Source organism: Mustela nivalis, assembly GCF_964662115.1.
Source record: "Mustela nivalis genome assembly, chromosome: 12".
Taxonomy (NCBI): Eukaryota; Metazoa; Chordata; class Mammalia; order Carnivora; family Mustelidae; genus Mustela; species Mustela nivalis.
In genome coordinates, this window is record NC_139031.1 from 86,484,399 (window position 1) to 86,512,363 (window position 27,965).

Below are 27,965 nucleotides of genomic sequence, written 5' to 3' on the forward strand. Positions count from 1 at the left end.
TGGGGACTAGAAAAGTTCAATTAAGAAAGCACTGACTCAGAGGGAAAATTGTATTAAAATTAAATAACTTTAGGGGCACGTGGGTGGCTCAGTTGTTAAGCATCTGCCTTTGGCTCAGGTCATGATCCCAAGGTTCTGAGATCAAACCCCACATCTGGCTCCCTGCTCAGCAGGAAGCCTGTTTCTCCCTCTCCTGCCCTCTCTCCCCCACTTGTGTTCCCTCCCTCACTGTCTCTGTCAAATAAAAAAATAAAATCTTAAAAAAATTAAATTAAATTAAGTAACTTTGGGGTACAATGCTAGGTGCTCATTTACATATATTAACAAGGGAATTGTATGAAGCTAATTAAAGCTACTTCTGCAATAGAATTCACAACAGAGATTAAAAGTTCATTATTTCACACATTTTCTTTTTTTTCTTTTCTTTTTTTTTTTTAATCATGAAAAAACTGTATTTAGATTTAGCCAGCTAGACTCAGTTTAGATGATCCCAATTTTGTTGGCAACATCCAAAGCATCATAGTCAGGGGCCAGCTGAACGTATGCCTTCTTCTCTCCATCAGGCCTGATTAAGGTGTTGACCTTGGCTACATCCATGTCATCGAGCTTCTTCACAGCCTGTTTGATCTGGCGCTTGTTGGCCTTGACATCCACAATGAACACAAGTGTGTTGTTGTCTTCTATTTTCTTCATGGCTGACTCAGTAGTCAGGGGGAACTTGATGATGGCATAGTGATCAAGCTTGTTTCTCCTGGGGGCGCTCTTTCGAGGGTATTTGGGCTGCCTTCAGAGACGCAGAGTCTTGGGTAGTCGGAAGGTAGGTGAAGTGCGGATCTTCTTTTTTTTGTGACTGTGGACGCCTTTCAGCATCGCTTTCTTGGTTTTCAAAGCCTTTGCTTTGGCTTCGGCTTTGGGAGGGGCAGAGGCTTCCTCCTTAGCTTTCGGCGCCATCTTCGTAAAAGGGCCACACATTTTCTTTAATAAGAATTTAATTCACTTAATGCTACATATGTTTATTTTGCTATGTATTTAAAGTTTATCTTTTGTCTGTACCCTTTAAGGTTTTTTAAAATAAATCTTTTCAAATCAAAAGTGAATATTAGACATTTACAATGTCACCAAATTTTCAGTCATTCCTATCAGATATTAAATTTATCTGGCAAATCCTCCAGCCAAAATAAAACACATATTTGTTTAAAAGGAACAGAAGGAAGGGTGAAGTCAGTAAACTTGAACCCCAAATATAGTAAGTGATGTTCAAGATGTTGGTCCTTCAAATGCAATCTTTTCCTAGTTTTCCCATTTCTGCCAAAAGTAACATTATTTTCCTGGTCCACAGGCTTAATGTCTTAGAGATTCCTTTACCTCTGCCCACTCTTTTCTTACTCATCTCCAGCTTGTCTGCAGTCATTACTCATTCTTCTTTATTTTTGGAGCTACTATCCGGTCTAGGCCATGAGTACTTCACAAGGGGAATGAAATAGCTTCTCCCTGGTCCTCTTGCTCCCAATCTCTCACTAGGTCAAGTACTTCTTACCTGGTACCTCTTTCGTATGAAAAAGGGCTCGAGGAATTTTTTTAAAACATCATTTTGAGGTAAACTTTTTAAAATCCTCTGAGATAAAAAACACGTTGATGACTTTATATGAGCAGGTAGATACACATCAACATTATGTTCTTTGGATTCATTATATGTAATTGGAGATAAAATCTGTCTCCATTTTTGCCTCCATCTTTGTAACATTTGGCTCTTAAACTTCTGAACACTTCTATTGTTTAACTAAAAATTCAATCTTAAGTTGAAGATGGAAACAGGTGGACCACTTGATGTACTTCTAGGAATAGAGACGTGAAGATAATCAATTATCTTGAGAGGTAAGTAAAAAATATAGATTCAAAAAGGAGTTAGATACACTTGAGAGCAAGGGATCCATAAGGAGTTAAACACACATTCAGAGGCTTATTCATAGTCATCAGGATATTATCGTGTGCAGCATAACAAAAGATGTCAGACAAGTTTGCTGACATGAACTACTGGCTGTTTCCTGGGCAGTGTGCTTCAAAGGCTCTCTATGGCCCGTCATATAAAATCCAAACTGAGAATCTGTGCTTCAGTTTCTTTAATTATGAAATGGCCATGCTGGTCTTGAAGAGTGGTCTTCAAAATTCTGAGTAACCCAAAACATAAACCAGATCAAAGTGGAACCATTAGAAGAAAGCATTCCCAGGAACCAGATCCTACTACTCCCACCATGCCCCTCCCCCCTTCCCAGCACTCCCCACAGATAAATCGCTGACCTGGAAGATCTCCAAGTTTCTTCCTTGCTGCTGGGATTCTCTTCTGAACTTAGATTTCAACGTCCTCCATTAAATGGTCTTGCCTTCCAAACTCAGTTTTCTCCATTCCCTCTGAGGGTTCCAAACTCAGTTTTCTCCATTCCCCCTGAGGGTTCAGGATACAAATCCAAATGCCCACGGACAAGGTGGAAATTGAGGCAATCCTGAAGTCCATCCCTCATCTAAAAGGTTTACCATCCAGAGTTGCCAGATCTTCCCATTTGTCCGAAGAATCTAGAAATCCGGCTCTTTCTTTTAAAATCTAGAGATTTTTAAAATGTTGGTAGCTATGATGGTTACTTTATGTGTCAGCTTGCTAGGTTATGGTGCCCCATTGTTTAGTCAAACACTAGTCTAGGTCTTGCTATTAAGATATTTTGTAAATGTGGTTAACATCCACAATCAGCTGATTGTAAGCAAGGGAGATTACCTCTGATAATGTGGGAGGGCCTCATTCAATCAGTTGATGGACTTAACAGCAAAACAAACAAACAAACAAAAAACTGAGGTTTCCTGGAGAAGAAAGAGTAAGGAATTCTGTCTCAAAAATGTAAATAGAGGGGTACCTGGGTGGATCAGCCAGTTAAGGGGCTGCCTTTGGCTCATGTTATGATCCCAAGTTCCTGGGATAGAGCCCTGTGTGGGGCTCCCAGCTCAGCAGGAAGCCTGCTTCTCCCTCTGCCACACTCCCCTGCTTCTGTTTTCTCTTTATCAGGTAATTTAAAGAAAAAAAAAATGTAAATTGAAATCCTATCTGAATTTCCAGTCAGCCAGCCTACCCCAGTGATTTCAGACTACACACACACACACACACATTTTCTTGGTTCTATTTCTCTGAAGAACCATGCCAGATAAAGTAGCTAACCCAGACTTTTGTGAATCTCTGTAGGCCAGACAAAAGACATGCACGAACCCAGACTATTCCTACCACCAGGATGTGGCCTCAGTGCCCTGCCATCTAGCCCATCTTCTTGGGAGCCCCTGTTTTATGTGCACCTCCTCTTGGTACCATCATGCCCTTTCCCCACACGGAAAGCCTTCCCCATTTTTTATTCCCAGGAAATTCAATGCTACCCAGATGCACCATGCTCAAGGCTCTCCTCGCTTTCAGGAAGCTTCCATAATGATTTGATGCCATGATGACCTCTAGGCCTTACTTTCAATTCCATCTACATTTAATGTTCACAGATAGAATGTGCTATGTGATGCCATCGTCGTGATTTTTTAAATCGCTCTCAAAACATTGTTCACTTTGTCTCTCAAGGACTAACAAACGTCTCACCTTTAGAGATTTTCTGTCATCATTCAACAACTTGTGCCAAAAACAAATTGTTCTAGAAATCAGAAAACAGGATGAGTTCCAGTCTCAGCTCTGACACAAGTTAAGGGCATTGCCTTGGAAAGGTCTCCAGGCAGCTCTGTGAAGCAGGATACAATTAATTAATGGCTAAAATTTACCCACTGCTCACCACTCTCCAGTACTATGAGCTTTACATGCTTTGATTCATTTAATCCTTAAAATGTTATGACATAGATACTATTGTATAGAAGAAACTAAGACAGAAATACAAAGTAATTTGCCCAGGGCTAGCTTGCAAGCAACAGAATCAGCATTTGGACCCAAGCAGCCTGGTTCCTTAGCCCACATTCCTTTTTTTTTTTTTTTTAAGATTTTATTTATTTATTTGACAGAGAGAGACACAGTGAGAGAGGGAACACAAGCAGGGTGAGTGGGAGAGGGAGAAGAAGGGTTCCCACCAAGTGGAGAGCCTGATGCAGGGCTCGATCTCAAGACCTGGAGATCATGACCTGAGCCAAAGGCAGATGCTTAACAACTGAGCCACCCAGGTGCTCTGCTTAGTCCACATTCCTAACCACTACACAAAGGAGACTCAAAATACATATTGCATAACTTCCAGCAGCTCTAAAATTCTATGATTTTACTTCTAAGATTACCTTCACTCAGTATGTTCTTTATTAGAAGAAACAATAAGGACTCACTAGATGTTTGTTAAAATGAGTCACCTACTTTTCAGTTAATTTACATTTCCTTTCCATGATGGCAGGTCAGGTTATGTGAGTGTGGGGGACGAGGTTTGACTGAGCTCCTAAGTCACTAACAATAGGTTCTGATCACAGGACTGACATGGCCACTAAATTCCCTATCTACACTTTATCCTATTCTTAGACTTATAGTCCCATGAGATTAGATTATACTGAACATCATTTGTTTCCTGCAAAGCAGGATGAAAAGATATCTCCAGAATTGGTGTGTAAGGCAAGCCTTTACCCAAAGAAAATGAAAACACTAATACAAAAAATTGTATGTACTTCTATGTTCATTGCAGAATTAGTTACAATAGGCAAGATACAGAAATAAGTCAAGTCTCTGTAGATAGATAAATGGGTAAAGAAGATGTGGTGCACTGGAATATTATGCAGCCATAAAAAAGGATGATTTCTTGCCATTTGCAACAACATGGATGGACCTAGAGGGTATAATACTAAGGGAAATAAGTCAGGCAAAGTCAAATACAATATGCTATCACCCACGTGTGAAATTTTTAAAAAACAAAATGAACAAACAAAGAAAAAGAAAGAAAAAAACAGACTCAAATATGGAGAACGGTGGTTGCCAGAGGGGAGTTAGATAGGAGGACGGGTGATAAAGAAGATTAAGAGTACACCTACCCTGCTGAGCACTGAGTAATGTACAGAATTATTGAATCATACTGTAAACGTGAAACTAATGTAACACAGCATGTTAATAATAATAATACTTTAAAAAAATAAGTAAATAAAATTTTTAAAAATCTTCAATTAGGGGGTGTCTGGGTGGCTCAGTGGGTTAAAGCCTCTCTCTTTGGCTCAGGTCATGATCCCCAGGTCCTGGGATCGAGCCCTGCATCTCTGCTGAGCAGAGAGCCTTCTTCCCTTTCTCTCTCTCTGCCTGCCTCTCTGCCTACTTGTAATCTCTGTCTGTCAAATAAATAAATAAAATCTTCAAAAAAAAACCCTTCAATCAGTGCCACACCTGAGTGGCTCAGTAGGTTGGGCATCTGCCTCTCAATTTCAGTTCAAGACAGAATCTTGGGGTTATAAGGTCAAGTCCTACATCGGGCTCTGTGCTCAGCATGGAATCTGCGTGAGAGTCTCTTTTTCTCTCTCGGTCCCCACCACTCATACTCTCTAAATGAGTAAATAAACAAACAATCAAATAAAATCTTCTTTAAAAATAAGTAAATAAGGGCACCTGGGTGGCTCAGTTGGTTAAGTATCTGCCTTCAGCTCAGGTCATAATATCAGGATCCTGGGATTGAGCCCCACATTCAGCTCCCTGCTCAGTGGGGAATCTGCTTCTCCCTCTGCCCCTCCCTCCTGCTCATGCTCTCTATCAAATAAATAAATTATATAAAATAAATAAATAAAATATTGAATCAATCAAAAAAAAGTACATTACATGCTATGACTGATCATACAGTTGAGGTCAAAATAGGCAGTTCCAGCTGGTGGCACAACCACAGAAAAAGAGTTAACTATTTGCCAACAGGGGCAGAAACAATGACCTTAAAAGATGAGAGTTAGGCTGGTTATAGCAGATCCTGTCAATAATCCATCCGTATGCCCCTGGCCCAACATGCCCACCACCACCCAGGTCTTCAGGAAACGGTTCCCACAATACTGACAGCTTCCAGCCTCAAGCACTTGTGTCTCTCTGCTGAAGGGCATATTTGGGCCAAGCCTGAGAAGGGTCAGAAATGTGGAAGGATTTATGTGGCCAGGAGTAACCCCTGACCAATGAAGTGTAAGTAATCAACTTCCTGCTCCCGTCAGTAGGATGTTCCTGGGGCTGCTGCACATATTTTTTTGGAAGCATCCCAGAGGGATCGAGCCCTGTGCCCACAGTGGTCATTGACCTTCCCCCACTTTCTGTGTCTCCATCTGATTCTATCACTATGCTTCCTGGGATCATTTCCCAAATCAAGTTCTGGCACCCAAATTTTTTGTCTCAGTTTGGAGGCTGTGGTTTTGGAGAAACATAAATGAAGATACCAAACCTTCCATTCCCAGTTTTTTCACTCCTACGTCTCAGTTTCTACAGCAGCAATCTTCAGATCCACACGACATCCTACTTCCCAGTGGTCTGAGTCCGCCATTGGGGGAAGCCACCAAATTGTGCGTGACGACGCTTTCTAAGACTGTGTAAGTGCACATGTGTACACGGGCACACGGAGAAGCAGCAAAATGATGTGGGTCAACATTTTCCAAAATACATCCCAGGGAATGGTTTTTAATAAATTTTGCTTGAAAAATAATCTTAATGTCAAATTAAATTTTTTAATGTTAAATTTGGGGCTGGGTTGCTTAAAGGACAAAGAGGTCCATAGTGTACATCCCATGATTCTGTTGTGCAAAGACAAAAAGGTGTCCGTTTGCTCTGACTTCTCTTTTTCTTGAGCCTCTATCCTCACCAACTGGGAAAAATTACACTTGCCAATTAAAAGTCCCTCCGTCTTGTCAATTTTTTTTTTAAGATTTTATTTATTTATTTGACAGAGAGAGATCAGAAGTAGGCAGAGAGGCAGGCAGAGAGAGAGTTGGGGGGAAGCAGGCTCCCTGCTGAGCAGAGAGCCCGATGCGGGGCTGGATCCCAGGACCCTGAGACCATGACCTGAGCTGAAGGCAGAGGCTTCTACCCACTGAGCCACCCAGGCACCCCAGTCTTGTCGATTTTAAAACGTCTCTTTTGGGGGTGCCTGGGTGGTGCAGTCAGTTAAGTGGCCTACTCTTTCTCTTGGCTCAGGTCGTGATCTCAGATTCATGCAACTGAACCCGAGTTGGGCTCCCCACTCAGTGCACAGTTTGCTTGAGATTCTCTCTGTCTCTGCCCCTCCCTTCTGCACTCTGTCTCCTTTGGGGTACATATTTAGTTAACTCAAAGTTCAAACGTTCTATCAGAAGTTTCTCTCCCTCAAAGGATCTCACCATCTCACATCGTAAGTGGTTTAGGGGCCCAGAGGCCAAGAAAGGATGGAGAGGGCACGCTGCCCACTGGAGGTGGACCCCACTGTCCACCAGAATCAACTGGAGAGATTATAAAAATGCAGATTCCCAGGTCTTCTGTCTGGATGTTTTGATTCAGGGACAATGGAGTGAAACCAAAAATCCTGTGTTTTTAACCAGTTTCCCAGAGGGCTCTGACATAGCCAGAGCAAAGCCTGGCATTTGGGAAATGCTAGCGTGGTCTGTCTTGTTGCCCACCAAGTTTTGAACTTCCTGCCGTACTGTAAAGTAGGAAAGACTCACAGCCTGTTGTCTCACGCTGAGGTGTATGGTGTAGCACTACCCTCGCCTTTATTCATCATGAGGCATATTGGGGCAGAGGATAATAAGGTTTCCACGTGAGTATTGGCACTAGTGGTAATATACACTGATGCCGCAATTTAAATATGGTAATCATAGAATTTTTAAAGCAGAACTGAGGAAATAAAAGGAGGAGAAGAGCCTCTGGTATTAATTCCAGTCATTTCAATACCACAAGAAGGAGTAAGTTTTGGGGCGCCTGGGTGTTTCAGTCAGTTAAGCGTCCGGCTGTTGCTTTTGGCTCCAGTCATGATCTCAGGGATATGGGACAGAGCATGGGCTCTGTGCTCAGTCAGGAGTCTGCTTGGCAATTTCTCTCCACCTCCGTCCCTCCCCTCTGCTTGCATGCATGCTTACATGCGCTCTCTCTCTTTTTCTCTCTCTAAAATAAATTTTTAAATCTTAAAAAAAAATTAAAAAGGAATAAGTTCTAAGAAAAGCCACACAAAAATCCCTGAAGAAAAAGAGGAACAGTTTTATGAACAAAGACAAAAAAAATTAATATATAATTTACTTAATAAACTCTACATCTACAACTCTGAAAGTAAGATCTCTTTTAAAAACTGCTGGGGAAAAAAAAAACTGCTGGAAAAAGAAGTTAGAGGTTATTTTTCTATAATTGTGTACTTTAAAAGCATTAGATAAAATGCTCTTTCTGTGGTATTCTTTATAATAAAGAAGTTTATAGCATCACTTTTGAAGTATTTTCAAGATGGCTATTGTATCTTAATGAATACATAGGAAGGGTTTATACCACTTCAAGTTGATATCATTACAATCTTTCACCCAAAACAGCTTTGCATTTCAAATTCCCCAGAGTGAAATTTAACCTTCTAAAATCTGATCCAGAATATTACGTCAGCCTGTTTCTTCAAAGAGAACCTTTACCCGACATGGGAGTCAGAACATAGTAGGTTGGATTTTGGTTATAAACAACAGCTTGCCCATATGCAAGCTCAACATGAGTAAACTGGGTAGTTCAGCTGGTCCCAGCCTTTCAGGGGCCGTGTTGACATCTCAACATGGGCTCAAGTTCTTCAAGTTTCCCACAGCAGAGGGGAGGAAACATGACAACTTGTGACACAATTCTGCTCACCTTTCATAGGTCAAACCAAATCAATGATCATCTTAACTTCAAAGAGGGTTGGAGAATATTGTCTTAGCGCTCGCCTTCTAGAACTGGACAATTTGTCACCAACCCTACCGGGTATCACTTCTGCTTTGCTTCTTACTCCTCTGTACATTGGCACCAGGTAACAATCCACGCTATCTATCCCTGTTTGGGACTCATATTTTTTTTTTTTAGGTGAGTGGGAAATAATTTTAATCAAAGAATTGTACATTTTCTTCCCACATATCTTGCTTTATATTAGGAGATGACACTGCGATCCATTTCACTAAAATATTACAAAGTATTTATAAGAAAATATTAAAATAACTCAAACACAAAAGGCAAGCTGGGGTAAAATAAACTGTTTTTTCAGAAATCTCTACTCCAGTGCCCACTGCACACAAGAAAAAAATCAAAACAAGTAAGTAACAAAGATCCCCCTGATCACAAGTTTCCAAAGAATTGGAGAAGGGGAACAAACAGGATGAACACGGTGGTATGAAAGGGAATGTATATTAGCAGCACTGCTTCAATAACCCATCTATTCTGAATGAAATAATCCTCTCTTATATGCAAGAAATTCTAAACCTTAGGATATTCCTTGAACTGAAATTTAAAAATACCCTGACAGTGAAAGTCGCTCTTTCACTAAGTTTAGTAAGAGCCTCTTTCCCCACCAACCACTGATATGAACAGAAACCTGCTCTGGCATTAAAAGCTGCTACAGGAGCCCTTCCATCTCTTTCATGAAAGCTTCATAAACATCATCCTTAGTCTGCACTGAGACAGGAACAGATGGGCCAGACTTGGGAGCTTCTTTGGCAAGAGGCACAGCAGAATCATCCTGTGACTTTCTTTGGGGAGCAGCAGTGGCCCCTTTATCCTTCCGACATACCCTCAATGCAGTGGGCACGAATCGAGGGATCTCTGCCTTGGGATTAGTCATCTGTGGCTTGGTACTGATGGTTGCTGATGCTTTCTTCTCAATGGAGGCTGCACTTGTATCATCCACCTTGGGTCGCTGAATCAAGTTGGGTGGAGCACATAAAACCCCTGGGTTCGGCAACAGAGCTGGTGGGAAAAGCCTAGATGGGGCAGGTCCAAGTGGAGGCACCAAAGATGGGTGCATCATGCCAGGACGAGGAGGAGGGATACCTGAAGGAGCAGGGAGATGCACCAAGGAGCCTTGGTAGGGGTCCCCGAGGAGGAGGACCAGGAGGCAGACCTGGAGGTGAACCTGGGGGAGGGCCAGGAGATCGGCCTGGTGGTGGGCCTAGAGGCAAAAGTTGGGTTAAAGGTCCTCAGAGTCCCGACATTTCAGGCAGTCTCAGGAATGGAGGAGCTCCTAGAGGTGGTCCAGGAGTAAGGCCTGTGGGAGGTCGAGGGTGGAGCCAGGGGTGGTCCAAGAGGAGGCAGTCCCAGCATGGGAGGTGCTTGAATCTGAGGAGGAGGGAACAGACTGGGGGGTGGGGGTTGCTGCTGCGAAGAAGCAGTAGATGTGCCATCAGAAAGAGATTCCTCTTTATGCTGTTTTTGTGATTGCTCTTCTGCTTCAGAATCATCAGAATCATCTTTGTCATCATCCTCTGAAAATTCTTCTACTTCTCGTCCCTACTCGGGGATTTCCTGACCTGCCCTTCAAAGCATCACGGCTTGAAGGGGAGTCAGTTCCTTCATGTTCTTCTTTTTCTTCCTGATTTTCCAGGCATATCTTCAAATCTCACACTCAGACCTGACTTTTTTCCTTCGTTGTTGTCTCTCTCATTATCATCACATCCACAAGGTCATCCCCTTCACGTTCTCCATCTGATCTGTCGGTGTCGCTGTCATCAGTATTGTCATCATGCTTATCTTGATCCATGTCCTCAGGATACCCATCATCTTCACTGGAGCTGGAAACATCATTATCATGACCCCGATGAGCAAGTTCTGGGCTATATAACAAGTCTTCATCCTGCCTACGAGGGGGAAGATCTAGGGCAAAGCCCAATTTACAGCCATACATTTGCAAGGCTTGAGGAGGTGGTGGGACCAGGAGGTTTTCTGCCAGGGGGCAAACATGGCACAGCAAACATGGCTGAAGTCTTTTTAAGGATGGAGGGTGGCTGGGCACCAGGCCTGTCCTGGATTAAGATGTTGGAAGGAGCATGGCATATCTGGCAAGGGAAAGCTCTCCACTTCCACACGCTGAACATTCTTGACAGTGTCAAAATATCGGCTAAGTTGAGCCCTTTTCTGTTCATATTCTACTTCTAGTTTTTTCAGTTCTTTGTAAATACCCGGACTGTCTTTTTCAAAGAATCGTAGATTACGTCCAAAGGTTTCATGCAGCTTTTTACACTTGTCTTTCAGCACCTCCTCATTTAACTGTGGTTGCTGCACCGGGTTAAACTTCATTTCCTCCAATTTCTCCATGTCCTGGATAATCTTGTGATCCTGCATCTTCAGAACTGCAGCTCGTACCATCATGTACTGTTTTTTTGTTCTTCTTTAATTCTCTCTTCCGGGCTTCTTTTTGGGCTTGGTCTGTGGGTTTCAAACATTTTCCACTCTTGGTGGATGATGTCGATCTCCATCCCATCTTGACCATTTGTATGGTTCACTTGTTCATTAAAACAAAAAACCAGAAAAACCTCGTAGGGACCTTCACCTCTGTGTACCAGTCAGCCACCCAGCCACTGCCATCTTGAAAGCTTACACCCCTCCTTTGATACTTACATTATCAATCAAACAACAAAATATTTCATCCTTCTAGACCCATCGTATTAAAAGCAAAATCTCCTTTTTTTCTTAAAACCAGCATCCCTAGTATATCACATTTGGGTAGAGCTAAGGTAGGTAGGTTCATTTTTTAAAAAGAGGAGATGCTGGCCCCACTGTGGCAGAGATGACCAGCTGTGCACCAACCCCATCACTATCTCTGGGTGGTCACTGGTGAACTGCAACAGAGGCTCAGACCCTTGCAGTAGGCGTAGTTATACGACTCCATTCTGGTCAACGAAATGTAGATGGAAAGGTCATTTCCCACTTTCAGGCCCAGCCCATCAAAATTGACCGTGTCAGGGGCACCTGGGTGGCTCAGTGGGTTAAGCCACTGCCTTCGGCTCAGGTCGTGATCTCAGGGTCCTGGGATCGAGCCCCGCATCGGGCTCTCTGCTCAGCGGGGAGCCTGCTTCCCCCTCTCTCTCTGCCTGCCTCTCTGCCTGCTTGTGCTCTCTGTCTAAATAAATAAATAAAATCTTAAAAAAAAAATCGACCGTGTCACATGCCACTCGCACCTTCTGGCTGGATGCCAATGCGGGCAACCACAAAGCCACATGTTCAAGATGGTAGACTTCCCTCAGCCTGGTCTCCAAGGGACCATGTGACCCGAGCCTTCCCTCAGTGCTCTATACTGCTGCTGATACATATGTTTTAGTAAAAATAGGTTTTCTTAAGATCATCAAAATAAACTTGGATTATGACTGATAAACTTTGAGATGGGATGGTATAATAATTCACAAAATACTCTAAAAGTGTGACTTAAAAAGTGTTTTGGTTGGCCTCGATTCTGACAAGATCAACTAATGTACTTGCTCAGCTGTTTAGGAATCTCTGTTCTCTAAGGCAGATTCTCTGGGTAACTGCGCCGCCTGATGAGACCATTTCCCAGCAAAAGCAGGAAGAACTGCGCTATTCTCGAAGATCGGGAAAAGGCTACAGAGGGGATGGCCAGTGTCTGGTTCCGTGGAAGCCTCTACTCATCGCTGACCCTTCCGCATAGACAGGAGATAAGATACAATCATGTCAGTGACGGTCTAACGCTGATGGGCCACCTTCTAAGTGTCTCATGACAGAAATAATCCAGAACACGTGAACTCAGATGATATTACTTACATTGTATCACGCTCCTCAAAGCGCTGACAACGCTCCTATGTTGCTGCCAACAGAACGCTCCATTTCTTCCCCTCCCCCACGGGGGGGGGCACCCAGAGAGGCTGCTCCCCAGTCCCCGGGCCGTTCGGTGGGTCACGTGACAGAGTTCTGACCAATGAAGTGACGGCACGAGAGCCACAGGCAGTTCTCAAACCCAGTGGAGGCCTCAAGGGCCAAGCGGAGAGCAGAACCTCTAGCTGGAGGGAGCCGGTTCTGGAGTGAATGCTTGGAACCCCCTGTCCCCAACCCACCAGCTCTAGAGGCCAGAAAGCAGTAAACCACTGAGATTTTGTTATGCGATTAGCTCAGTTAGGATACCCTCATGACTGCATTAGGACTGTGGCCTTGGCCCTAGAGGACCAGGAGCAAGGTTAAAGCTAAAGGGAATGGTACGTAAAGTACATCTCAGGAAAGCCGTTACTTTTTATGAAAGAAAGTCCAGGGGTCCCGAGGGTCCGGCACTGCCCCCACCAGGAACATCCAGATTCACAAGGCAGGGGGTCTGCCAAGAAGGCGGGGGGAAACCCTCTTAATTAAGAAAGTATGGAAAGTTGCTTAAATTTCAGACATTTTTAAAGTAAAAATGACTTTAGGTAAATACTATGGTTGATCCATATTGACGTATAACGCACTCGCAGAAAAGTGACCATCGAGGGTGCAACTCGATGAATATTCAGCAAAGTGGTCACTCCGCGCCGCCCCTACATCATCCAGAAACAGTGATCTCAACAATCCAGAAGCCCCTCCCCCGCTCAAGACGGTAAATACTATTTTAAAAGAAAAGGAAGGAAGGGCAGGGGGAGGGGGCAGATATCCACTATAAAAGAAAATGAGAAACCCGGGGTGGGGGTGGTGGCTACTCACACCCTCGTGGAGCCACGCCCATTGGGGCTTTTCCGGACCCGCGGAAAATTCTCACCGGATTAAACAGAACCACGAAATGGGTAATCGCAGAGCCAGCGGCCGGGCTTTGGAGGCGAAGAAGATTCCCCCTAGATACCCGAAGGAGCGAGGCTGTGGGGTCCGCCCGGCCCGCGCGCCCCGCGGGGAACGGAGCATGGGGCGGGGGCCCCGGGGCGGCGGGCAGGTGGCGCACGGCCCCAAGTCCAGTCCGCCACTCCAGGAGGGCGGCGCAGGGCGGTGGCCTCGTCGCGTCCCCAGCCCCGCAGGGCTTGGCTCGGGGTCCGCGCTCCCTTCCCACTTCCCATCCCCCCGCCCGCACTCCTGCGCTCTTTTTCTGGAACCTGGAGAAGCAGGGCATCCTCTGGGCTTCCTTCCAACGGGATGTGCCTCCGCCAAACTCTTAAGCAGAGAACCCAGGGCTTGGAAAGGTTCAAAGTCCCACGTAAAGGCCTGAGAAGCCGCTTCTGTTGCCATCGCTCCAGGTCTGGACCAGAGCTCTGAGAGCAGGCTCCATTTAAGCCTGTTGTACGTCTCTGCTATGCCCTAGAACAGGGAAATCAGGCACCATCTTTGGTTTGGAAGCTGCACTCGCTGTTGCAGTTCCGTCTCTGTCACGATCTCGGTACCTGAGATAGAGACAGTCATGTGATGAGATAGTAGATAGGTGTGTAGGTAGATAAAACTTCTAGAGTGTCTGCAGGTAATTCTGCAGACAAGGTCCCAGGGCTGGGTCTTAACATCCGTGTTGGGCGGGGGCGGGGGGGGCGGTGGATTTCGTGTTTACAAGGATGGGTGGTACATGGAGTTTAGGGTTTTATATTTCAGTTCCTTATATTAAGGGAACAACAAAGAGAACTAATAAATTGGATCAGGCAGGGGGGCTATAAGGGGGATGTTTCTAAACATCCTTACAGTTCCTTATAATCTTACACTGAGTTTCTTCCCACCTGCCACAGTCTACACAACAGTTTCCTCCCGTATTTCCTGTTCTGAAGTTTCCAGAGAAGGCAAATTGCAGGGCTTTGGGTTACATGGTTAGATGGGAGGGAGGGGATACCTGGGTTGTGGTTGATTTGGGAGACTAAAGGGGGATCACCCCCATATTCCTGTTGCTTCCTGTAAATGCAAGGAGATCCACTGATTTTTTTTTTCTTTTTTTTAAGATTTTATTTTTTTGTCAGAGAGAGCACAAGTAGGGGGAGTGGCAGGCAGAGAGAAGCAAACTCCCTGTTGAGCAGGGAGCCCAATGCAGGACTTGATCCCAGCACCCTGGGATCATGAGCTGAGCCAAATTCAAGCGCTTCACCAACTGAGCCACCCAGGCGTCCCTCCGCTGATTTTCAAAACGGAGATATCCTACACAAACTATCCATTTCACAAATATTTATCAAGGCCCTTGCTTTGTATGTACACTGTGTCAGGCCCTGCGGGATTCGGTGATGAGCAGACCAGTCACTGTCCACAAGAACTCACAGTCCAGTGGAGAAGACAGCCCAGTAAAACAGCTATGGTCCCCTGGAATAAACACTGTGACAGCTGCCGCTTCCCAGCTGTGGGACCCAGGGGCAAGTCACCCAACTTTGTGCATTATTTTCATGACCCGTGAATGGGGATAACAGGAGTGCCCTCCTTGGGATATGATGAGGATTAAATCAAGTAATGTATCCAAGTGCTTGGAACAATGTAAGTCACATAGAAAGTGCTATGGGAGAGTTTGTTCTTGTGGGTGATGATAGTATTATTATTCTTGGGGTGATTACTAATGGAAAGAAAAGCTTCCCTCACCCTGTGCTTTCCTAAGCCGGAAAGCCCACCAAAGTGATCTCTTCCCTCAAACTGTTGCATTTTTGTAGCAGACATCATATAATGTACTTAATCGTACCTATACGTACTATCTCATTGTACATCTTAGCTTTGTTTCTGCACATCTTATCTCTCCAACTAGACTGTAAATAAACTCTCTGAAGGCTAGCACAATGAGCTTTCCTCATAGCAAATGATTCATTCTTAATCTGTTCACTAACCACTGACAGATCTTACTGGGTTATTTTCTGATCTGTCCTACCTTGTCATTCTTACGATGGTTGGGAGTGATACAGAAGGTCTTGTAGATCTACTGATAAGAAAAACATGGTCCTAGATGCGTGGAGATCCACAGAATGGGGTGGGGGAGAAGAAAAGAGAAACATATCAATAAAGCAGATTAATGATGAAGTCCAGGGGTCTTCTGAAGCTGAAAGAGGCCCTAACTCGTAAAGGATTCTTCTGCAAGGAGGAAGTATCCACAGAAAGGAAGGAGACATTGACCACAACTTCTGCCTTGGAGCGCTTATGACATATAGTCAAATTTTAGCAGCTATATTAGGATTTGGGGAAGGGCAGAGTATTTTTAATCTCAAACCACCAATAAAGCCTGAACCATTTGCAAGTTTAGTCATAGAACAGACAATATTTGTATAATTGGACTTAGCTGAGTAGTTCCTTCAGTGGAAAGGAGACCCAAGAGCCAGTGTCTAGCTCTTCGGAATAACTAATGTAATGGGAAGTGGGGGGTGGGGGGGTAATCAGGTTGGGATGTGCCCCCCCCCCCGCCCCGAGTGTGATTAAGCCAGGGCTAGGAGGGGGATCTGCTGAATAGTCTGGGAAGAGATCTGGCCAAGTTCATGGTCCCTCTGTGGTCAGCTCTCCTGCCCCAATTAGCCCCCCTTCAACAGTCGGTGGGGAAGCACATTCCCCTCATTCAGAATCCACCAGGAGGACAGCTCTGAGGCTTCTAAATCCACCATCCTCCTAAGGGAGGATTCCTAAGTAGGAATATACTTTGGGAAGCTGATGAGGCCCCTCTAAATTTTGGGGAGGCAGTCCTCGCATCAAATGGTTTGCAGGCTGCTGTCCATGATTACAGGTACTATTTGACTATTTGTAGAAACTATCTGCAGAAAGCTAAGACCCAAGGGGTCCATGTGAAAGGAGACTGATCAGATCAAGGATAATTTATCTTGATGTAAGAGTAATTCAGAGAACCTCTCAATTACATACCTCCAAGAAAGCTATGAGGCCAGCACCATCCTCCCTGTTGTTCCTGGGGCTCAGCTAGAGTCCAGGAGAACCCAGATTGGGGATGAACTCTAGTGTAGGAAACCCTGGAGCAGAGGAGAGGGGACACTGCTTCAGGATCTGAGTGGGTTTAGGGGTTCCAGAAAGAACTGAGGTCACCTGGAAAATATAGAACTCTCTAAAAATTATTTAGGATGGTTTTTCTATGGATTCTCCACTCCCATGGGACTCAGAAGCTATCTCTTAGTGACTGTCTATCTGATGGTGTGTCAGTGCTCAGCTCCCCAATCTTCCCATGACAACCATTTTTTCTGTAGACAATATCGGTCACAGTAAGTCTCCCCCAACAGCACACATGGATACGAGCACACACACATACACACGCTAGTGATATTTGGACTCTGAATGCTCTGAAAATATAGAGAAATGTCTTAGCAAGGTGAAGAAACAAGCTCTCAGAGCTTATCTTTGAAAATGTTCATTCAGCTTGGTAACTCGGGCCCCTAGATCACTAGGTTTCTCCCCACCCTCCACCCTTCAGTTACAGCTGATGAGCAAGGGTTCATTTGAATTCCGGGGGGTGGGGGGGGAATAATTCAATGAGCTTTGCAGGGCTAATGGGCTTACCTGGGCTCTTAAAAAGCTTCCAACCAGACTGTTTCTCTAATATTGCGGCTGTTAGGCCTTTCCTTCTCAGGACTATCTAGAAAGAACTATTTCTGTCTCGCATATTTATGCCTTATGAATGTGTATTTTAATTTGTTTCAGTCTCTGCCCTTCTAAAGCATTCATTCAAAGGGGAGAATATACACACCGTAAACATCGTTCACTCTCGTGCTTCCCTCTGTGCTATAACAGGAAATGCATTTCTGACACTTTTAAAATGAGCAATCACACGTATAATCAACTTGGTTAAAACTTCCTTCCTGGTAACTGCAACACTTCCTCTGCATCTGGATATGAAGGGAGACCCAGAAAAGCGGAAGAGCTTAGAGGCACACGGGGTTGATTCGAATTCGTTTTGTTTGCAAAAACTAAACAAATGATCCTTCAGCATCTCCGCCTCGCTCTCGGTGGCTTTATCAGGTATTACTTCCTTCTATTTTTTGCCCTTTGTCGGGTCTGACTCAGAATAGTGACACTTCCGCCTCAGCTCGAATATTTTTATCTGGAAGGGTTGTCGGTTCTCGAGATGATACCCCCGCTGAATGGCTCCGGTTCACTGTCTAGTCCAGCCTAGACGTGTGGATATTCACAAGGTTCCGGCCAAAGCGTCTGCAGGTGCATCTGTCCTGTTTTGTTTTGTTTTTGTTCAGGAGGAAGCGGGGAGGGCGCGGGGGCTTGTGCCCACCGGCTTCTCGGTCTTACAAGTGCATGCTCACTGCTTACTGCGCGTAAGGGTGTTTCTGACGCCTTCCCTAAATAGGAGAAAGCCTGTGGCCTCGGCCATGAAGGAGAGCAGTGAGTACTTAGCCAGCCTGTTTTCTTCTGCGTCCGGTATCTCGTGAGATGGTTCGGTATCACTGAGGCAGAAGCGATTGCTGTGCATGTATCTTTTGCCTCAATGTGGAACGATTTTATTTCAACTCGTGTCAGTATAAATGTACCTTATGGTTCTCTTCTTCCACCGTTAATCTAGGACATAGGCACAGACCAAAGAGTGAATTAAAAGCTGGGAGAGAGAATCCTCTGGGTCAGTTAATTTCATGTCTTTACTAAATATAACTTCATCATATTTGAAGAGAGGGAATACTGACTTTAAAAGTAAGTTCAGGTCAAGATTTGAATAGAAGTTTGAATCTAATGAAACTTGTCTTGCTTATCTTTTAATCAAACTCCTTTCGGTATATATCAAATGGTCTGCTCTTTCTTAAGGAAATAAGTACTTATGAATCTCACTAACATTAGTCATTTAAGAGAGTAAATGGTATTTTCTGAAACATTAACTTTTGTTTCGATATTTGATTCTTATTTAGAATATATCTTACAATGTGTTGATACTAAATGTTAAAATCAAAACACCTCGTTTGTATTTCAATTTTAATATTTTTACTATTTATTGGAAGTGTTTCCTATTGCATTCTGTCACATTTGTACTCAAATGTTTTGTGAAGAGGAGGTACTTATTAAAGATTTGAGGAAAGAGTGAAATGATGAAAATGAATTTGTGAATTCTCATCACAGAGATGAAAAAATGAAGGCAAAAAAAAAAAAGTTAAATAATTGACTGGGGTCCACCTAGCAGGTCACTAGAATCCAGAAATCCTTGCTTCCAGCCTGTGGTTTCTCCACTGTTGGAGGCAGAGCAGATGGAATGAATTGGTGCAAAGTGAAAAACATCTGAACGTTCCTACTACAAGAGTACTGCCTTGGGTGACTCCCCTAAGATCCTCCCTTAATGTAGCAATGACAGTGGCAACGTGTACCCATTTCCCAATTCAAAAACTTAAATACTTGCAAATGTTCTTACTCTGGAATATCACCCAATCTGATGGTTTTGAATATTATCAATGCAATTACTACCTTTTCTAACTAGAAAGGAAAAAAAAAAAAAAAAGACAGACAGGAAGTTGGCTAGGAAGTAAGATACCTGATCCAGACAGTTTGAAAAATCGAGAATGTGCAGCGTGGCTGGGTGAGGTGTCTGGGTCCCAAGGAGAAGTGTAAGACTGAACAAAGACGAAACAAGTCAAAGGCCCATTTTCAAAGTGGGAGGGGGGGTCAACATCTCACACTGCACCTTGTAAATTAGAACTCGGCCCTTTAACTGTGTGATTTTAGTCCTCTATCCATTTCAATATGCTTAAAAACAGCTATTACCCTGGAGCCGTTATAACACGTGAGGGACCGTGCGAGATGAGTGCTTTACGTCTCTTTTTAAATTTTCAGATGTAAGTACAAGATAAATGAACCCCCATATGCCTATCGCCCATGCTGAACAAGGATATCACCTAATTTAATCACCTCTTTCACCCTCTGAGGGATTCCTAATCCCAGCTGACAGGTGGTAAACAGGCGCAGAGATCCCTGAACTTGCTCGAGGCCCCCAGATGCCAGGGGCGGGGTCAGGATTCCCACGCCCGGATTCCAAACACCGCTCCTGCCCCCACGTCCCTTCGTCCCTTCATGTGCGCGCGTCATTACCATTCTTCTCCCTTCTTCTGCCACCTCGTGGGACAAAAGTGCCTTTCCCGTGACAAAGCCTCTTGTGTCCCCGCTCCCAGGTCGCGTAGGGCATGGAGCTGGAGAACTATGAACAACCCGTGGTTCTGAGAGAGGACAACCGCCGCCGGCGCCGGAGGATGAAGCCTCGCAGCTCCGCGGCCAGCCTGTCCTCCATGGAGCTCATCCCCATCGAGTTCGTGCTGCCCACCAGCCAGCGCAACAGCAAGACCCCCGAGACGGCGCTGCTGCACGTGGCCGGCCATGGGAACGTGGAGCAGATGAAGGCCCAGGTGTGGCTGCGCGCGCTGGAGACGAGCGTGGCGGCGGACTTCTACCACCGGCTCGGCCCGGACCACTTCCTCCTGCTCTACCAGAAGAAGGGTCAGTGGTACGAGATCTACGACAAGCACCAGGTGGTGCAGACGCTGGACTGCCTGCGCTACTGGCAGGTGCTGCACCGGAGCCCGGGCCAGATCCACGTGGTGCAGCGGCGCGCGCCCTCGGAGGAGACGCTGGCCTTCCAGCGGCAGCTCACCGCCCTCATTGGCTACGACGTCACTGACGTCAGCAACGTGCATGACAACGAGCTTGAGTTCACGCGCCGCCGCCTGGTCACCCCGCGCATGGTAGAGGTGGCGAGCCGCGACCCCAAGCTCTACGCCATGCACCCGTGGGTGACCTCCAAGCCCCTCCCGGAGTACCTGCTGAAGAAGATCACCAACAACTGCATCTTCATCGTCATTCACCGCAGCACTACCAGCCAGACCATCAAGGTCTCGGCCGACGACACCCCAGGCACCATCCTCCAGAGCTTCTTCGCCAAGATGGCCAAGAAGAAGTCTCTGATGGATATCCCTGAGAGCCAAAACGAACAGGACTTTGTGCTGCGCGTGTGCGGCCGCGATGAGTACCTGGTGGGTGAAACGCCCATCAGAAACTTCCAGTGGGTGAGACATTGCCTCAAGAATGGAGAAGAGATTCACCTGGTGCTGGACTCGCCTCCAGACCCAGCCCTGGACGAGGTGAGGAAAGAAGAGTGGCCCCTGGTGGACGACTGCACGGGAGTCACTGGCTACCACGAGCAGCTGACCATCCACGGGAAGGACCACGAGAGTGTGTTCACCGTGTCCCTGTGGGACTGCGACCGGAAGTTCAGGGTCAAAATCAGAGGCATTGATATCCCCGTCCTGCCCCGGAACGCTGACCTCACGGTTTTTGTGGAGGCCAACATCCAGCACGGGCAGCAGGTGCTTTGCCAAAGGAGAACCAGCCCCAAACCCTTCACGGAGGAGGTGCTCTGGAATGTGTGGCTCGAGTTCAGCATCAAAATCAAAGACTTGCCCAGAGGGGCTCTACTGAACCTCCAGATCTACTGCAGCAAAACTCCAGCCCTGTCAGGCAAGGTGGCCTCAGAGAGCCCCAGCTCCGAGTCCAAAGGCAAAGCGCAGCTTCTCTATTACGTGAACCTGCTGCTGATAGACCACCGGTTCCTGCTGCGCCACGGGGAGTACGTGCTCCACATGTGGCAGATCTCCGGGAAGGGAGAAGACCATGGGAGCTTCAATGCCGACAAGCTCACGTCGGCGACCAACCCAGACAAGGAGAACTCCATGTCCATCTCCATTCTTCTGGACAATTACTGCCACCCCATCGCCTTGCCTAAGCATCGGCCCACACCTGACCCTGAAGGGGACCGGGTTCGGGCGGAAATGCCCAACCAGCTTCGCAAGCAACTGGAGGCAATCATCGCCACGGATCCACTGAACCCTCTCACTGCAGAGGATAAAGAACTGCTCTGGCATTTTAGATACGAAAGTCTTAAGCATCCAAAGGCCTATCCTAAGCTGTTTAGCTCCGTAAAATGGGGACAACAAGAGATTGTAGCCAAAACATACCAACTGTTAGCCAGACGGGAGGTCTGGGACCAAAGTGCTTTGGATGTTGGGTTAACAATGCAGCTCCTGGACTGCAACTTTTCGGACGAAAACGTAAGAGCCATCGCAGTTCAGAAACTGGAGAGCTTGGAGGACGATGACGTCTTGCATTACCTGCTACAGCTGGTCCAGGTAGGGCTGCTGCTGTGCTCCCCAGAGCACTGTCCTTCGAGAGTGTATTTGCATGTACACAGTCTCCCCATGCAGTGGTCATCAAATGCCTTTTGTCCATGGTGTCACAGTCAGTCACAGTAGATCTGATGAAGCCACATCAAAAAGTGGCAAACTGTCCCATTTACTTGTGTACTCTCTTGGAGGGGCCGCCAATAAGCATTTTGAAGACCTGAGCAATTTTGCTCTTTAGGAAAACTGGCCCTACAGGAGTCCTTTGTTCTCATTTACTGTATGAGTGACAGATCTGACTTATTGAATGCTCCCTTTTGCCCAGACTGGGAGGCTCCAAGTGATTTGCATGCTTTTCCTGTATTCTCACATTGAACTCTCCCAACAACTATGATAGAGGTCAGATTAACATTTGCATTGTATGTGTGAGGGCACAGAGGCACGAAGAGTCTAAGGAATGTACTCCAGGTCACATAGTTGGGAAAGAATCAAACCAGAAATCCAACTCCAGGCCCTGCTCTTTGCAGGGCCTCCAATACCCTGCAACAATCCCATGGCAGGAGAGTGTGTCCTAGAGAGAAAAGATCAGCCTCTCTGATCGCACCCATCACCGTCCATAGAATAACATCTCCTATCTGGGTGGCACCTTGAAAGCCCCTCTCTTTAGACAGGTCTGGTCCAGGATTTCCACTCCAGTTCTCGCACCTTTCCCTGTAGTCCAGAGAAGCTAAGCGATTTGATTACGGTTTACCTAGGAAGTTGAAAAAAAGGAGGCATGGTTCCAGGCACCACAGCAGTTCCCAGATGGTATTGTGCTGCTTAACAAGGAAGAGGAAGTAAAGGAATTAGAAGAGAATTGTTTATTTAGAGTGCAGAGATGTCCCTACATTAATTCAGTAACATGTACTGAGTGTTTCCCGCATTTTGGATGGTAGATACAGACCCATGATCACAACCGGGTCTGTCTCTGCCTCCCCATAACTTGTGGTGCTGTGGAGAAGATTGACAGCGAATGCATACACATACAAACAGATATTTAATAACAAATTGTGCACATGCTTTGGGGGAAGCCTGCAGAATAGTATGAGAAAATCGGCAGGGGTCCTGGAGATACTTAATGTAGCTAGAGGAAACCAGGGACAGTTCTAAATACGTGATATTTTGACCCAAGATCTTTAAGATTAGCCAGGCCAAGTGTCAGACACTAAACTGTCAAATCATTAACAACCATTAGAAGAAGACCCCTGAGTTTTCTGAGGAGCATTTTGGATATTCTCAACTTTAACTCTGAATCTTCACCTTATCATTAGGCAGATCTTTGAAATATGATATTCAACCTTTGCTTTCATCTATTAAATGTACCTAGTCTTTCTCTCAGCCGACTAGTTCAGATCCTGACATAACACAAGTGAAAATTAATGAAATTTAATTCACTGATGAATTATCTTTTATTGTCATCTTCACAAGCAAATTGTGCAGAATTGAAAAATGAATGACATTCTTCTTGGAACTGTTTTAAATGAAAGAGGTCAGTAAGTAATACTACCATTGAATCTGTGGTCGTAAATGTGAAAAAGAGTCGTCATTTGTAAAACTATTTGAGACATTTTCCGATATGGGGGAATGACTCATTCCTGATGAAAATGGTCTCCTGGTTGAGACCAGCATCATGTTTACAGAAGTGAAACACGAATAAGGTCAAAAAGACTCACGTTCAAGCCAGAAACATACAACTGATTCTGAAGTCAGTACCATGGCTAAATAACCACATTCTCAGAATTCAGACCCTCATGGCAGCTACAGACATATTACTGGCCCACACTTGAGAGGCGCCATTGACAGCATGGAGATAAGAGAGAGGTTATCGTGTCAGAATTGATCATTTCCAACCTGGAAAACCAGAGTAAGAACTGGATGTTGTACCTAGAAACCCACAGGCCTGCAAACATAAAGCGGAATGGGAATTTCTTTGGTTCCTTGGGAGAAAAAAGATAGACCATTTCTATTTGTAAAGGAAATACTAAGAGTATTGCTAATTTCATTGTAAGCCTCTCTTTATGCATACATGCGATATCCACCCTCTTTTTGCACCCATCTTATTTGCTAGTCTTGCAGCTGTTAAAAAGATGAGCTACTGTAAGTACAGAGAATGATATTGCAAATATGTATACACCCACCATTCTTAATTATTTTTTCCACTTTACTGGTGCTTTTCCTTCCGTCATAGAGCAGTCTGCCCCCTGAGTCCATATCTCTGTGATAGCCAAGGGATAGGAAAATAACTAAACCAGAAGGAGCATCTAAATTCAGAGTCTTTTCTGCCTTCAGTTCAGGTCATGATCCCAGGGTCCTGGGATCCAGTCCCACATCAGGCTTTCTACTCAGCAGGGAGCCTGCTTCCTCCTCTCTCTGCCTGCCTCTCTGCCTACTTGTGATCTCTGTCTGTCAAATAAATAAAATAAAATAAAATCAGAGACTTTTCAGACAAAAAGCTCTGTCTACACTGCTCCATGGCAGAGGGGTAGTGATCACTCTGTGTGGACGGTCCAGGCCTGCTACTTACTTGCAGTAAGGCCCATGAGGCAGCTCAGGGAGATGCCAAACACAACTCTTGAGCAAAAGGGAACCGACAGGATTTTTAGGATTTCCACATCTAATCTTTTTCTCCTTATATGTACTGTTATCTCCACTGTCCATTTCCTTTCCAACAACCTCTTTTACGTATCACTTTTGCCGATTTGTTGTAGCCCTCCCCATGTGTCCCCTCTGTCCTTCCAGTAAATCAGGGAAGCCCTTACCAGGAGCTAAAGCCTCACAGCTTCACCTTTGAGGTTATCAAAAGCACGTAACGATGAGTCGAGAGTTCTGGCTTCTGATCCCAGGCCCTAAGCAAGTGGTTCACTCTGGCCCAAAGTGTCCTTGAAAAGAAAGGGCTGACTGCAATGGCTGGTAAGAGTCTTCTCACCCTAGCCCGGAAAGACCCAGGAAGACAGACGATTTTCCCTGCAACCCCTTTTTCCTGATTAACCCACACAGAGTGCAATCGGACAAGTGCCCATGTGTTCTTCCTTCAGGCTGTGAAATTTGAACCTTATCATGACAGCGCCCTGGCCCGATTTCTGCTGAAGCGAGGCTTAAGAGTAAGTCCTTCCACTTTGATCATAGTGGGGCATTTCCAAAGTTAGAGAGAAGTGGCTGCGGGAGCCTGAGTCACAATAATTTCATCCTTCTCGTTCCCACCCTCAGAACAAAAGAATCGGTCATTTCTTGTTTTGGTTCTTGAGAAGCGAGATAGCCCAGTCCCGGCACTATCAGCAGAGGTTCGCGGTGATCCTGGAAGCCTACCTGAGGGGCTGCGGCACGGCCATGCTCCACGACTTCACCCAACAAGTTCACGTGATCGAGACGCTGCAGAAGGTCACCATTGATATTAAGTCACTCTCTGCTGAGAAGTATGATGTCAGTTCCCAAGGTACAGTGGCTGTGTTTTCGTGGTTCCCTTTCCAAAGGCCTTCATCTCCAAGTGCCCTCATCCTTGTGATTCTTCTCCTTGAGGAAGGCAAGTCGCACCTTCTGAAAGGGAGCCAAAGACAGGTTTTTTTAATCCCCTTTCTCCGTGGAGTAAGCAAATTTAAAGCTCTCTTTTTACAAGATCATATTTTTTTGAACTATACAAATATACATGCTAATGATGAATTTTTGAAAATAGACATTAAACTCCATGAAAAATTAAAAAAGCATTATGCCAATGTAAGATGTATTAAGAACAATTGTTTACACCCATCCAAAGATTAGTTGCTTGCAAATACTTACCTATTTCCTCCCTTTCAATATGTGCATAATTTTCAAATTTTCAGTCATTTAAAGAAATAATTAAGAAACTAATTTAAAATATGTGTGTGAAACTAATTTAAAATTTGTGTATATATATACACAAATACATTTATTTTATTTATTTATTTATGTCAGTGGATTTATACATCTCCTCTCTGAAGTCATTTTCAAAATGATCTTCTTATCCCTAAGAAATCCTGCCCCTGCCTCTAGGAAAATTAATCACTCTTTCTCGGTATTCCCATAGCTTTGGGTTGATACTGTATTAAATTAGAGTCATTAACATGTCTTTCTGGTCTGGTAAATTTCATGACCCTTGAAACAAGAGGCTATGTCTTACTCATTTGTGTATACCTAGACCCAGCACTATGGCCCCAGGTGGACACACTCTAACATACTCAGCCAGTATTTTAAACTTAATATTCCAAATTTCCACTTTTTCCCTTTGATTCTTTTCCAATACACCAGTAGTACTCTCCCCTAAAACATAATAATGGTAATAATCATCTTTTTGCATTGCAGATAAGAAAGGGAAACACTTGTTCTGGCCTCCAGTATGGTATCCAGGAAGCCATTTTAACCTACATATTTTGACTTAGACTTTAGAATTCTGAAGAACTCTTGAATTTTGAGGCTATCACGTTGTCTCCACATAACCTAGCTTCCTCTTTTGAAAAGAATCTACAGAACCCTAACCGAATGGCATTTCAAACAGTCTTCAAATGTCTGTTCCCCAAACCACATGGCAGTTGAGAGTTTCACATTGGAACGAAAACTACAGTATTCATTCCTTAGCATTACCCTCAAGGTATCCTCCCTTACCTGACTGGCTTGGGATCCCACAGAGGCACTCCCACGCTTCTATCCTCTGCTGTATCACGCGTCACGGTCACATTGCTCACAATAAGCCTGATTTAGGGGTGCCTGGGTGGCTCAGTGGGTTAAGCCTCTGCCTTCGGCTCAGGTCATGATCCTGGCATCCTGGGATCAAGCCCCCAAGGGAGCCTGCTTCCCCTCCTCTCTCTCTGCTTGCCCCTCTGCCTACTTGTGATCTCTGTCTGCCAAATAAATAAATAAATACAATCTTTTAAATAATAACAATCCTGATTTAACCCGCCACCTCTTATGGTTAGTTCCTCAAAGACAGAAACCCAATGCCCTGGGTTCCGGCTCCACACCAGACCAAATGGATAGAATGTTATGAAGAGATGTGGCCTCAGGAAATGTTCTAGATAAAACCGGTGACTCCCTGAACTTACGTAACTTTTGTGTGCTTTTGGCAATTACAGTTATTTCACAACTTAAGCAAAAGCTTGAAAACCTGCAGAATACGAATCTCCCCAAAAGCTTTAGAGTGCCGTATGATCCTGGACTGAAGGCGGGAGCCTTAGTGGTAGGTATCACCTTGATGTCCCCAAGTGTCTTTGTGTCTTGAAGCTGTCTGTGCACGCTTTACAGGGCCCAGTGGGTCAGAGCTAACATGTATGTAGAGACAGAGAAGCTGGAAAGTCCCCAACAGGGTTCTTGTCAAGGTGTTCTCTACGTACTAGCTGCTCGAAACCTCCACACCAGGCGTTTCCCAACCACTTGGTTTTAAATCAGCTCTCTTAAGGAATCATTCACGTACAATAAAACTCACTCATCCAAAGTGTACGTTGCAATGAGTTTTGACAAATCATATAACCACCACCACGATCAGGATAGAGAACATTTCCAAAGAGATGTCGTAGGAAGGGTCCTTTCATGTGCCTTTTGCAATTAGACCTTCCCTCCTGCCATCCCCCATCCTAGACAGCAAATCTGCCCCTGCCACATCGTTTTACTTTTCCTAGAACTTCATGAGGTGCAATCATACACTGTGTGTGTTTGTTTGTTTCTGGATACTTTTCCTTCGCATAGTGCTTTTGAGATCCATCCACGTCACTGTGTGTGTCAATATTCTCTTCCTGTTTTTATGACTGAGTGGTATTCCCCTGTCCAGATATACTGTGACTTGTTTTCCATTCACCTCTTGAGGAAGTATTTAACAGCAAGGCAGTGGAGTCATGGTACATGTGTGTTTCATTTTATAAGACACTGCCACACTGGTTTTCCAAAGTGGCTGTACCATTTTATTTTCCCACCAGCATTGTGAGATCCAATTGTCTCTCATCCTTGCCAACACTTACTATCACCAATTTTTAATTTTAGCCATTCCAGTGGTGAACTGGTATCACCCTGTT

At 44.9% G+C, this 27,965-nt stretch overlaps 2 protein-coding genes and 2 pseudogenes across 20 annotated transcripts in view; 1 reads left to right on the forward strand and 3 right to left on the reverse strand.

Annotated features, from left to right (window-relative positions):
• Positions 1-455: 455 nt before the first annotated feature.
• On the reverse strand, positions 456-951 carry LOC309844761 (large ribosomal subunit protein uL23 pseudogene; annotated as a pseudogene). The gene has a single exon. The product of its transcript is annotated as a large ribosomal subunit protein uL23 pseudogene (transcript).
• Positions 952-8,353: 7,402 nt separating this feature from the next.
• LOC309844762 (uncharacterized protein) lies at positions 8,354-17,561 on the reverse strand. The gene is made up of 4 exons (XM_082691972.1): positions 17,502-17,561; positions 16,670-16,773; positions 15,696-15,766; positions 8,354-14,256 (listed from the first exon to the last, which is right to left on the reverse strand). Exon 4 carries the CDS (start codon positions 14,102-14,104, stop codon positions 13,643-13,645), a length of 462 nt encoding a protein of 153 aa, XP_082548098.1. The 5' UTR covers positions 14,105-14,256; positions 15,696-15,766; positions 16,670-16,773; positions 17,502-17,561; the 3' UTR covers positions 8,354-13,642.
• On the reverse strand, positions 9,534-11,393 carry LOC309844752 (WW domain-binding protein 11 pseudogene; annotated as a pseudogene). The gene has a single exon. The product of its transcript is annotated as a WW domain-binding protein 11 pseudogene (transcript).
• The window catches only part of PIK3CG (phosphatidylinositol-4,5-bisphosphate 3-kinase catalytic subunit gamma), a 32,965-nt gene continuing 22,553 nt past the window's right edge, over positions 17,554-27,965 (forward strand). Inside the window, exons 1-6 of one of the 17 annotated variants that reach the window (XM_082691940.1) lie at positions 17,651-18,148; positions 19,501-19,578; positions 19,669-21,918; positions 24,984-25,049; positions 25,156-25,381; positions 27,033-27,136. In XM_082691940.1, coding sequence (XP_082548066.1) covers positions 19,924-21,918; positions 24,984-25,049; positions 25,156-25,381; positions 27,033-27,136 — 2,391 coding nt within the window. In that variant the 5' untranslated portion in view covers positions 17,651-18,148; positions 19,501-19,578; positions 19,669-19,923. Of the gene's footprint in view, positions 21,919-24,983; positions 25,050-25,155; positions 25,382-27,032; positions 27,137-27,965 lie in introns of all 17 variants that reach the window. The other 16 variants (XM_082691941.1, XM_082691942.1, XM_082691946.1 and 13 more) reach the window with 16 other exon arrangements.